This window comes from Procambarus clarkii, chromosome 10 (genome assembly GCF_040958095.1).
Source record: "Procambarus clarkii isolate CNS0578487 chromosome 10, FALCON_Pclarkii_2.0, whole genome shotgun sequence".
Classification (NCBI taxonomy): Eukaryota; Metazoa; Arthropoda; class Malacostraca; order Decapoda; family Cambaridae; genus Procambarus; species Procambarus clarkii.
This window is the reverse complement of record NC_091159.1, coordinates 43,726,720-43,740,018: the sequence shown is the minus strand read 5'-3', so window position 1 is coordinate 43,740,018 and position 13,299 is coordinate 43,726,720. Positions and strand designations below refer to the sequence as shown.

Here is a 13,299-nt window from a genome sequence, read left to right as displayed (position 1 = left end):
TTGCTAGAAGAAGAATGTTGAAAAAATCTTCAGTCCTTACTCCAGGTATTTCGCTGAATCATCTAAATTGTTCCACAGCATCACTATGTACTGTTACATATTGCAAGGACAAAGAAAAGTAATCAATTCTGCTGATGATTAGTCAACAATTATTGCATTTATTGCAATTATTGCTGCATTATTGCAATTATTGCTGCATTAGTCAACAATTATTGCAAAGTACTTAGCCACCTTAATTTCCAGACACACAAACTGGGGTTTTACACAGGTTTGAACTCATCACGGCCCTTGTGGATTTACTAATTTGATATATCACGCTATTGTGATTTCTGTGTGTATCCTGTTTGTGTTTGTATTGTATTTTTCCTTTCCAGTTGCAAGGCCAGCTATGACAATTCTGACACTGAACAAACAAAATTGGGTAAGAAAAAGATCTTTCTCCATTTTTGTGTGTTTTACTTTTTTCATGTTCTTCGATTTTGTGCATACTTTTAACAAAAGTCTTGCAACCAGTTTTTGGATCATTCAAAAAACCATCCGATCGATTTGCAAAAAGCCAACAAGCAAAATAAAGCAGTGTTCGCTATTGGTGAGTAACCAACCAACGCCTATCCATTTAACAACAACTTTTAGCTTGTTTCTTGTACCAAGTTGCCCTGAAATGATGTCCAGCTCCATCTTTTGGAAAATGATCAAGATTGTCTTTACCCAATACCCATAGTAAACCCTTAAATGCCAAAAATAATATATAAACTTGTAGAAACAACATCAGGAGCCAGTTTTGATTTAAAAAAACAGACCACAAGAGAAGACTCACCTTCCAAATACTTCACTTTCCTTTAGCGTCTGTGGTAATTCGCAGCCAACGGTCTCTGGCAAGAAGATGACCAGACAACCTGATACTATGGACAGCGCCCCAAAGATTAGAAGTGGCAAAGGTCTGTATGTCTGGGCCTGTGGAATAAGGGAGGATGCATTTCAGCGCAGCTTAATAATATGAACACAAATGAATGCCAGTCACAGGAATCACTATGTACCTGCTGGGATATGGAACCAAACCTGGGGAGGAGCCGAATCCAAAGCCAAGTCGTACGCAGAGGGATGAAAGGAAAACCCCACTTGTAACAGCATGCCCCGCTCCGAGGGTCGGAAAACCCAGGTGGAGTCCAACGGGGCCCCAAGGTCCCCAAGTCAACTCCTCCCAAATCCTGGGAACCTCCACATCAGGTTCCAGGTTCTGACTCGTGGTCCCCAGTAGGCCCATAAGAACTCCATACACATGACTGATGCCAAAGTCTGACATTAGCATTTCAACCTAGTAAGCTCCGGGAAGCCGTAGGGGCTCCCCCAAAAAATATTTGTATAAAATTCATTTTTTATCTGATCGACTTGGGGATAGTTTCAAAATGAGTGCCTTTGAAGTGCACACAATTTGAGATACCAAAATGAAAGATGTAACACGAAACTTGATGTCAGAACACTTGAAAGATTATAAATACGTTTTGGGTCAAAATGTTAAAATATTTGTTAAAATTCTATTTATTGTGCTATTATTATGGGATTAGTTTTAAAATGCACACCTTTAGATTGTGAACAATTTGATACTAAAATGAAAGCTGTGACACAAAAATTTATGTCAGAACACTGGAATGATATAAATAATTTTGTGATGATCAGCGTCCAAAATTAAAATATTTGTTAAAATTCCAGTTATTGCTCTATTATTATGGGACTAGTTTTAAAATACCCCCTTTATATTGCGAACAATTTGGTACCAAAATGAGCGACGTAACACGAAAATTTATGTTATCAAACTGAACAAGTATACACATTAGGTTGCGGTGTGCAAATTGGTGCTCGTTCACGGGTAACTTTAGGCTTTGCTGCGGGGAGTCTCGCCAGGCTTTTGGACATTATATGCATATACACCTGCAGGGAATTTAATTGCAAACACAATGATACTAAAACGAACGATGTAGCACAAGAATTAAGGTGAGAAAACTGAAACGAGTATACACTTTTTACTGATTTTGTGCGCTCATGGGTACTTTTTGCCGACTTTAGGCTTTGCTGTTGGGAGTCATGCTGGGCTTTTGGACATTATATGCATATACACCTGTAGGGAATTTTATTGCGAGCACAATACCAAAACGAACGACGTAGCATGAGAATTAAGGTGAGAAAACTGAAACGAGTATACACATTTCAATGTTGACGCTTGCCTGCATGCTCGCCCGCACGTCGGGAGTGTGACCTCTTAGTTGGCGGCGCATATGCCGTAGGCACGAAAGTGTTAATAATGAAGCACAGAACATATTATGTTAGATTCTGAAGCTTTAAAAGTAACTATAGTAAATATAGTAATATTACTAAAATTCAAATGGCATGCATTTGACTTGCATGCCAATTCTACTTTGGTTGAGTCGTACTCTTTGAATATCATATACATATTTGTTTCTTGTGTAGTGTCCATGCATTCTACTACAGCTCTCTCTGAAAACATTTGAGGTCACGATTAGTGATGCATTTCAGAGTTTTATAGATATAGAGCACACAGGAGTGTGTGAAGTGCTTTTATATATAATTTAAATTTTTGAAAATTATTGAATAAATGATATAGAACACTTGGAACTTACTAAGGAGGCAATAAACGGAGCAACAATGCCCCCGAAGCGGGCACACATGGAGCATGCCCCGATGCCCACACTCCGGTACTCAGTTGGGAAGATCTCCGCAGAATAAATGTAGACGATGGCGAACGCTGCAGCGATGCCAAACTTGCCCACCAGACTAAGAGTTACAATCAACCAACTGATGTCTATTAAGAAAAAATGGATAGAGAATACAAAGATTAGACAATTGTAATGGTTGATAAAGAGTACTACATTAATTTGCTAGTTCAGTAAAAATGAAAGATTTACCTATGTGCAACTATTGTTTCCAGGCAATACCTTGAATCTATATATTATCAAGTAATAATACCTGCATAGAACTTTATTTAGATTAATATCATATGAATAAATACAGTTTGGAATGCACATAGATTGACAAAGGTTTAACCCGATTTATTCCAAAGAAATGGTCAACTTGATACTAGCTCGAACCCATTAGTATCGATGGCTGTCACTAGACGGCCCAGAAACCCCATCCCCCTTGCCAGCAGCCTGTTTTTTATCAAGAAGCTTAACAGGCAGCTTTCGCTTTACTGGCAAGGTTATCCCGAATTTTGGGTTTGCAGCGTGTTGCTCATTTGGGTGCCCCAGAGTTGGTCCCTTATGGTGTTTAGGAACCTGAAACTTGAGGTTCTGGTGAATGCCACCTGAACTAAGTCCACATTTCTTCTTCCTTCCTGTGTGGGGTGGGGTTTGCCCTGCTTTTGGTCTCTCCACCTCCCTCCGGGTTCCAGCTTTAAAGCATCTGAGTTTTTTGGCATCAGTGCAGAGTTTAGCTCGGGATATAACTTCTTCAGGAGCCACCGTCTCTTCCCTACAGGGATGTGGAGCCTTTATTTACACACTTGCTCATCAGCTCCGATTCTTCTCCATGGAAACCAGCCTTCTGTCCTATTCATTGAGCATGAAATGCAGTTCTACCCTATGGACATCATGCTTGGTTTCCTGGGCTGGAGTGGAGCCCATGGAGGGTCAACGGTGCCCTTCAACTCTTCATGGATGTTGGTTCCCTCAGCAAAAGATATTTTGTTCCAAGGAGAAGATTTTTTCCTATCCCCCTTCGATGTTTGTGTTTGATTACTCGGTAGCTCTTCCTAGGGTTCAATTCTATGCGCTGATCATCTTATTTCTGAAGGTTTAAATTATCCCATGTTGCACGATATGTGGCTCATGCAGATCTGTCAGTATCTCCTGTGAGATTTGAACCTATCTGAACTGATGGACCTAGCCTCATTTGAATACAAGTCTGCTTCAGCATATTGGCTGCATTATGAGGTTGCTGATTCATCCTGGCTGGCTGAAAACCTTCTCTTTTCCTTGAACCTGAACATTTGATTGGAAGGAAGTAAGTTCTATCTTTTAGGTGTTTTTGGGCAGCTCTCCTTATTCTCTGCTCAAGGACAGCCTGTTTGCTCTGGTGCTTCCAAAAGATGTGGGGAAGTGAGGCTGTCTGTGCTTTCTGGAGCTCTTATTATGGATGGCCACAGGGTTCGTGACCACTTGGTGATTGTCATGGAGCTTTTTATAAACAAGATCTGTGAAAACATAGATTCGCTTTCTTCAGTCCCAGGTGTGGAGGCCTTGTTGCCTGCATTGCTGGCTTTGGCAGCTTTCCCAAGTTTTCACCCCTCATCCTTTAGGACCACAGCAGCTGCATTTTACTTCCTCTCATGTTGGAGACACTTGGGACTGATGTGACCCAGTAGTGGGGCAACTGTACTCCTAATAGCATGTTGCTTTTTGGCATACAGTATTCAATACCTAAGGCCAAAAAACTGTCGCACTAGAAAATGGTAGTGGCTCGCAAAATTGACATACTGCCCTGCTATCTGTTTGTGGGTCCTCTGGTAGGTTAGTATAAGACACTTTTGCATGACAGTTTCTTGACATTGGGAACACTCGAGAGAACGGGCTGAGTAGGGAGCCATCACAGCAAGAGGTTCAGAGAACTCTACTAAAAAGATGCGGTTCATAACATTCAATGATGGATTCTGGCAAGTATAAAATTGTTCAAAATCTAAAATATTTTAGTCTAAAACAAAATGTATTTCTTATAATGAAGAAATTCAATTATTTACTAAGTATTGCTTGGAAACAAAAAATCTAATTTTCCAATTATTCAAATTTCTTGTGTCTTCACAACCTGAGCAAAACTCATTTTGCCATTTTTCCCAATATTTATTGCACAACTGCAGCTTTAGATATTTAGATATTGGTTATATTCATTTGTACATATGTACAACTCTCCAAATTATGTATATTATACAAACTGAGCTGGTATGGTAGTCCTGAACTGATAGTTGGTTTTAAGTTTACTGGGACCAGGCAAACACGAGATGCTAAGGAAGGGAAGATACCAAGTAACTAGAGGGATAATAACACTAATACCTGCTACTTACCAACATTCTCCTAGTAACACTAATACCCACTACTTACCAACATTCTCCTAGTAACACTAATACCCACTACTTACCAGCATTCTCTTAGTAACACAAATACCTGCTACTTACCACTCTGCTACAACACCAACCTCAAGTTAAATCATAACATTTCTTTACTTATTAAGTTATTAATAATACCCCCTATTATATTTTTCACAAAACATTACCTATTGACATATGCAAATGTATCTTAAAGAAGTAAATTCAATTAGTTTCTTCCGTTTACGTCCGGATTTTACTTTTGAAAGTGACCATGCCTTTGTCATCATGGTTCTTGCATCACTAAATTACAGGATGTATCACGCTTGTCACCAAAGGACAGGATGTCATGCTTGTCACTAAAGAACAGGATGGGTCGCGGTTGTCATTAAAGAACAGGATGCGTCATGGTTGTCACTAAAGAACACGATGCGTCACGCTTGTCACTAAAGAACAGGATGCGTCCCACTTGTCATTAAAGAACAGGATGCGTCACGGTTGTCACTAAACAACGGAATACGTCAAGTTGTCACTAAAGAACAGTATGCGTCACGCTTGTCACTAAAGAACAGGATGCATCATGCTTGTCACTAAAGAACAGGATGCATCATGCTTGTCACTGAAGAACAGGATGCATCATGCTTGTCACTGAAGAACAGGATGCATCATGCTTGTCACTGAAGAACAGGATGTATAATGCTTGTCACTGAAGAACAGGATGCATCACGCTTGTCACTGAAGAACAGGATGCATCACGCTTGTCACTAACGAACAGGATGTGTCACACTTGTCACTAAAAAACAGGATGTGTCACCAGTGTAACAACACAAAAGTATGATACATGATTAAAAAAAAATAAGTACAGTCATCCTAAGAAATATTTACATCTTAAATGTAAAAGTATGCAAGAGATGCTTCTCGCACAAGATTGCCTCACAACGACACACTGATCGCGCTTCACACAATGTTCCATCATATTTATATAACATTACTGTACAATATATTAATTTTAAGTGCTGCATGTAACTTTATGCATAAAATATGAGATTATTTAAAGTCTACTGAAAAGATGCTGACAGATGTGAAATCTACTTCCTTTCAGGTATTTAAAACCTAAATTAATGGATGAACGAGTTACAGGATGAGGATACTTGCAGGGGATTTTTTGATTCATTATCAAAAATCCTGAGTTCAACTCCCAGATGGGACAGAAATGAATGGGTGCATTTCCTTTCACCTAATGCATCTGTTCACCTAGCAGTAAACAGGTACCCGGGAGTTAGTTAATTTTTGTGGGGTTGCATCCTGGGGGAAGGTCCGGAGTTACACCTTGGGGGAACCTCGATAAAATCCTAAAGTATATATTCAAAGGCTTCTTCTCCCCCATCTCATCCCAAATCCTTATCATGATCCCTTCCAAGTGCTATATAGTCATTATGGCTTGGTAGTTTCTCCTGATAGCTCCCTTCCCTTGTCCCTGAGAACAGGAATTATTGTAATTATTATCATTATAATTACTGTATTATTAATTAACTGTACTCTACAACTGTCTGCTTCATCTACAATAACTTTACAACTTTCTGCCTCATCCACAACAACTTTACATTTTCTGCATTGTTCATGATAAATTTACAACTGTCTGCATCATCCACAACAAATTTACAACTGTCTGCATCATCCACAACAAATTTACAACTATCTGCCTCATCCACAAGAACTTTACAACTGTCTGCATCATCCACAACAACTTTACAACCATCTGTCTCATCCACAATGACTTTACAACTGTCTGCATCATCCACAACAACTTTACAACCATCTGTCTCATCCACAATGACTTTACAACTGTCTGCATCATCCACAACAGTTTTACAACTATCTACATCATCCATAACAACTTTACAACTATCTGCCTCATCCACAATAATTTTACAACTGTCACCCTCATGTACAACAGCTTTACAACTGTTTGCATCATCTACAACAACTTTACACTTTCTGCATCATCCACAACAAATTTACAACTGTCTGCTTCATCCACAACAACATTACAACTGCCTACCTCATCCACTACAACTTTACAACTGCCTACCTCATCTACTACAACTGGCTGCCTCATCTACAACTGTGTGTCTCATCCTCAACTTTGTAACAAAGTAGATGGCAGACTCCTTGGCATTCTCATTGACCACAAGCTAAATTTCCAGGGACACATTCTAAATATATATATAAAAAAATATAAAAAACTGTTAGATCAGATATTATGTACCTCACCCTGCCCTGGTGACACTCTATTATCCCCTCATCTATCCTTGTCTCAACTATGGTATTTGTGCTTGGGGTTCCACTACCCAAAATCATTTACGTCATCTAATTACTCAACACAAAGCTGCTATTAGGACAATATCCAACTCTGGCCCCAGACATTACTCGGTACCCCTACTCAAATCTCTGAATATGTTAGATATTAAGTCACTGCACATCCTCTCACGTGTATTATATTCATATAAAACGGTGAACTGTAATGTCAATCCTAACCTTAAAAGGTTCCTTGAAGGTTGTAACAGAACCCATGAAACCACACCAGAAACAAATACCTTTTTGATATTCCAAGAGTACGACTTAATCAAACTAGAAATGCTCTATAAATCAAGGGACCCAGAATGCGGAATGACCTTCGAAATCATGTTAAAGACTGTACCTCTCCCAACCAGTTTAAGATAAAAACTAAGCACTACCTAATTAACTCCCTGTAACCTACCTTACCCTTAAAATATCAACCCATGTCTGCTATTTTTAAACAATGCTGTTTGTTGACCAAATTGTATTTTTGCTATTTTTCTGCCATGTTCTCCCCTTTTTTATTTTTATATATTTTCAACACAATTTATACTTTAATCTCAATTAGTATTAAGTTTTAGTCTTTAGTGTTTTTCCTGCCCGAAACGCTTTGCGCAATAGTGGCTTTAGGCATTGCATGTACTAGCTCTATCTATAAATCCATCAATGTTTGTATCACACTTTGTATGTATGTACTTTACCTGAATAAACGTTTGAATTTGAATTTGATCCACAACAACTTTACAACTGGCTGCCTCATCTACAACAACCTTACAACTGTTAATCTCATCCACAACAAATATACAACTGTCTGCCTCATCTACAACAACTTTACAACTGTCTGTCTCATCCACAACAGCTTTCTGGTTTCAGTGAACCACACTTACAACATGATGGGGGAAACATCTCACTTTGCTGATAAGACTCTCCCTAATTACTGGATTAGTCTCCAGGAAGTGAAGACTGACCTGACCTTTGCCTCACCCTGTGGTTTAGTGTCCTGGCCGTGAAGACTGATCTGACCCTGTGGTTTGAATCGTTCATCCAGTAATGTGGGTTTATATTTTCTTGACTGAAATTCATGTGAAATTAATGTAGCTGTCATATTAAAGCACCTTGAAGCACAATATCTGCACGACAAACAAGATCAAGTGCTTAATTTACATGTTCTGTACAGTACTTCATTACTACAAAGTTTGCTGAGAAATGAATTAGCAATTCAATCAGAAAACTTATAATATACTTATAATTAATGTTTTTTACTGATATTGAATGAAAGAACTTATATGGTGATGCTCATATAAGTAACTTTACATTATGATAAACCATTTGTGCTCTGTGTGGGTCAGGTGGTGTGGGCCAGGTGACATGGGTCAGGTGACATGGGTCAGGTGGCGTGGGTCAGATGACATGGGTCAAGTGATGTGAGTCAGGTGGCATGGTCCAGGTGGCGTGGGTCAGGTGGCGTGAGTCAAGTGATGTGAGTCAGGTGGCATGGTCCAGGTGGCATGGTCCAGGTGGCATGGTCCAGGTGGCGTGGGTCAGGTGGCGTGGGTCAAGTGATGTGGGTCAGGTGGTGTGGGTCAAGTGGCGTGGGTCAGGTGGCGTTGGTCAAGTGATGTGGGTCAGGAGACGGAGAGTGCCGTGTGCCCACACAATTTACCTTCTGGGATAACTCCGGATATGAAGCAAGCGACGCCGCCGAGCAAAAGGACAAAGGAGAGCGTGCCCTTCCTTCCCATTCTGTGGAATCATCATGTTGAGTAAAACCTACAGGGCTCTCTTGGATGTGTTTAATCCTGGTCCAGGATATTAATCCTACAGTCTTTCTTTCCTTCTTTCTTTGCTGGCATGACCACCCGTACAGGCTCTTCAAGTACTAAACTTTCATGACAACTTTAATCAATTAAAACTTTTAAAGATCCTCATCTTCCTCTGATGAGGATCCATTTGACACTCAAATGAGTTTATTAGGATAAATCTATATTAGGTTCACAGAGGACAACAACAACTGCACTAACATATTGTTTGTTATTTCAAATTATATTTGTGTTTTTTCAGTCTAAGATTAACTGTAAGGTATTTGCAAGATATATTGTGTAATTACTGAAGTATAATTACAGGATGAGTGTGTGTGTGTGTATATGTATAATTACCTAAATGTAATTACATAAGTGTAGTTATAGGATGAGAGCTACGCTCGTGGTGTCCCGTTTCCCAGCACTCTTTATCATATAATGCTTTGAAATTACTGACGGTTTTGGCCTCCACCACCTTCTCACCTAAAGTATTCCAACCGTCTATCAATCTGTGTGTGTGTGTGTGTGTGAGTGTGTGTGTGTGTGTGTGTGTGTGTGTGTGTGTGTGTGTGTGTGTGTGTGTGTGTGTGTGTGTGTGTGTGTGTGTGTGTGTGTGTGTGTGTGTGTGTGTGCATGCGCACGTGCATGTGTGTGTGTGTGTGTGTAATAATATAATTATGATATTGAATATGATCGAAAGGGCGAGATCAAGAATTTTAGCATGAATCTTCTCCATATTTCTTATGTTCTTCACTTGAGAAGGAAGTTGAAAAATTAGCTCTCCAAAGTTCCTTGTACAGTTTTATTGTGGCTGATGATAAGAGTTTCAACGACCCTGTCAACATTTTCAAAAGCAGAGTAGAAGTGACTACATTATAGCTGGAGTAACCGAGTATATAGCCCAGAGTGAAGAGAAGTGTTGCATGGTCCCATAGATACACTGCAGCTTACCCATCTCTATATTTCAGTGATGGCTGAGCCAGCATGCTGCATGTTCTGTCTTGGTCTTGAAGATGGTAGAATGTAACCGTATTAGCTGGTTGTAGATAGACATGACAACAACATGTCTTGCAAGGTGCATGATAATGTAGCAAGGCCTCATCAAAGAACATATAATCTCTGCACATAAGCAGATCATCACCAGATATATCATGACAAACAGTACTGCAATAATTGACAATAGAAGAACAGACATTAACAAAGCACTACACATCAAACAAACTCGGCCAACTATCAGCAGCCAGCTAATATGGGTTATATTCTACCATCTTCAAGACCAAGACAAAACATCAGCATACTGGCCCAGCCATCACTGGAACAGAGAGATGGGTAAGCTGCAGTGTACCTATGGGGCCATGCAACACTTCTCTTCACTCTGGGTTATATACTCGGTTACTCCAGCTATAATGTAGTCACTTCTACTCTGCCTTTGAAAATGTTGACAGGGTCGTTGAAACTCTTACCGTTAGCCATTATAAAACTGTACGAGGAACTTTGGAGAGAGAATTTTTCAATTAAACATTGAAATGAAAAGAAGATTCATGTTAGAATAATTAATCTCAAGTCCATTCTGCTTTCATTTTTCCTTCGTAGTTAAATACAATATTTTTATATTTAAGGGAGAGAAGCAAGGAACATGGCCACACCTGAACATGCAACAGGCCCCTACAGTCTCCAGACTGAGTCTTCCATGGTTTTATTCTGCCTCCCTGCATAATGTTTTTAATACTGAGTGTTACTCATTAACAGTAACACATGTGGCCAATGAACATGGCCACACCTGACCTCACTCCCTGCTGAGGGGGGGTGTTATCAAGGGGCAGCCACAACACAAGTTCCAGCACTCCACCATCACCACACGAGTGGTTCACTCTTTCGACCAACCTAACCTCCATCCCCGGCCCTTTTTTTTTTTAGCATATTGTTCCACTCTCCCTTTGCAAGACACTGGTAATCTGCCCTTACCATGTGATACTCTTAGTTCACCATTGTTCATTCTTTTTGTTGAACCATTCTCAGCCATACCATTAACATGTTCATACCACCTCTGGGTATTTCACTTCACATTTTATTCTCTCACTCATACCACATATCTCATGAACTCCTTTATTGCTATACCCATCCCAGATACTCACACCAGCTATTTTTCTAAACAAAAACAAAATATACATCTAGATCTTGTACTCTTGAGCACTCTGCCCCCTTTCCGTTCCAAAGTTTCGGTTCCTTTCGTCAAAACTCAAATAAGTATACTATCCCATTTTTTCCTTATACAACTGTTACTTACCTGCCTTGCCACTCAGAACTCTCTCTCCTTCATCTCTTCTGTTCCTTTCTTTATCTTACACTGTTCACAAGTACTTCATCCTTACTGCCTATTCTACCATATTTTCCTTTAATTTTATTGTTCTGTTTAAATCAATGTATTCTCACACTACAAATGTCAACAAAATTACTGTATTGTCACACTACAAATGTCTACAAAATCACTATTTTCACACTAAAGATATCTACAAAATCATTGTACTGTCACACTTCAAATGTCTACAAAATCACTGTATTGTCACACTACATATTTTCCTGATTTAACTGATTTGCATGAGGAACTCTAACCCTAGTAGCCTCGAAGGTCCCCCCCCTATTTTCCTTTATGATCTTTTCCAGGTATACAGTATTTTAAAACTCGCCACAGTTTTGGCAGTTACGGCTTCAGTGGGTAGGTGATTCCATGGGTTATTAATAACCCTGCGGGGGAAAAAACATCTGTTCTCAGTCCTACATTGTGGCTGGTTGAGCTTGAAACCATTGCTCCTTGTTTGTGTTACATCTGACCTTCTGAAGAAAATATCTGAATCAACATCCTCTAACTTGTTCAGTATTTTAATAACTTCAATGAGATCCACCTTGTCATGCCTAGTTTGCAGTTTTGTTAGCACTGCAGCCTTCAAGCATTCCTGATAAGGAAGATGACTTAGCTCTGTAATGACTTTTTTTTGCCTGGTGTTGCACCTTCTCCAGAGCAGCTATGCCCTTCTGAAAATAAGGTCGCCATGCTTGGATACAGTAATCCAAATGTGGGCGCACCAGAGATTTATTTATGCAGTTGAACCATTACCTTTTTTTCCTTAAAGTCAAAGTATGCTTGTTTATCCCAAGAGTTTGGTTAGCTTTTCTAACTGCTGCACCCACCTGTTGTGCAACTTTTAATGAGTGGTGGATTTTGACTCCAAGGACCTTTTCTTCATCAGTTTGCTGTAATGTAATGCAATTAATTTGGTAGTTGTGGCTTGGGTTGTTGGCTTGAAAAATGCAAGTCAGCAAGGACTTGCATTTTTCGATATTAAAAAGCATTTGTTAGTCTTTTGAAAATTTGTTGAGTTCATGTAGATCTCTTTGTAAGGCTTCAATATCATTATCATTTCCCACTTTACCATAAATCTTTATGTTGTCTGCAAATTTGATGGTTTGGTTTGTAATATTCTCATCTATGTCATTGATGTATATGTCAAAAAGGGTAGGTCCCAAAATGGACCCTTGTGGCACCCTACTTATCACATTTCTCCATTCAGATTCATTTCCAATTAGCACGACCCTTTATTTTCTTTTTTTCAACCATTGTTTTATCCATTTTACTATTTTACCATTTATTCCATAGGCCTGTAAATTCCTTCCCAGTCTTTCATGTAGTACCTTCTTGTAGGCTTTAGCAAAATCCATGTATAATACATCCACCAGAAGGCCCTTGTCTGAGTTGCAGGTTACCGTTTCCAAAAATGTGAGCAAGTTTGCAAGGCAGGATCTGGTTTTAACAAATCCATGTTGTGACAATTGTACAAGGTTGTTCACTGAAAGTTGGTGAATGATTCCCTCCCTGAGGATTCTCTCCATGAGCTTGCAAATGTGTGATGCCAAGCTTATCAGCCGGTAGTTTTCTGCTGAACTCTTTCTGCCGTTTTTCAAAATAGAGGTAATTTTTGCATATTTCCAATCTAGGGGGGACTACCCCTTATTTCAGAGATTTTGTCAAAAGTAGTTTCTGCAGTAGGCATAGTTCTTCTGCCAGTTCTG

General features: G+C 39.4%; 1 protein-coding gene across 3 annotated transcripts in view; it reads right to left on the bottom strand.

The window, feature by feature from the left end:
* The window catches only part of LOC123775371 (organic cation transporter protein-like), a 149,791-nt gene that overhangs the window by 2,702 nt on the left and 133,790 nt on the right, over positions 1 to 13,299 (bottom strand). For all 3 annotated transcript variants that reach the window (XM_069321956.1, XM_069321957.1, XM_069321958.1), the window contains 3 exons: positions 9,096 to 9,175; positions 2,637 to 2,818; positions 818 to 954 (listed from right to left, as the gene is read on the bottom strand). In XM_069321956.1, coding sequence (XP_069178057.1) covers positions 818 to 954; positions 2,637 to 2,818; positions 9,096 to 9,175 — 399 coding nt within the window. The remainder of the gene's footprint in view (positions 1 to 817; positions 955 to 2,636; positions 2,819 to 9,095; positions 9,176 to 13,299) is intronic.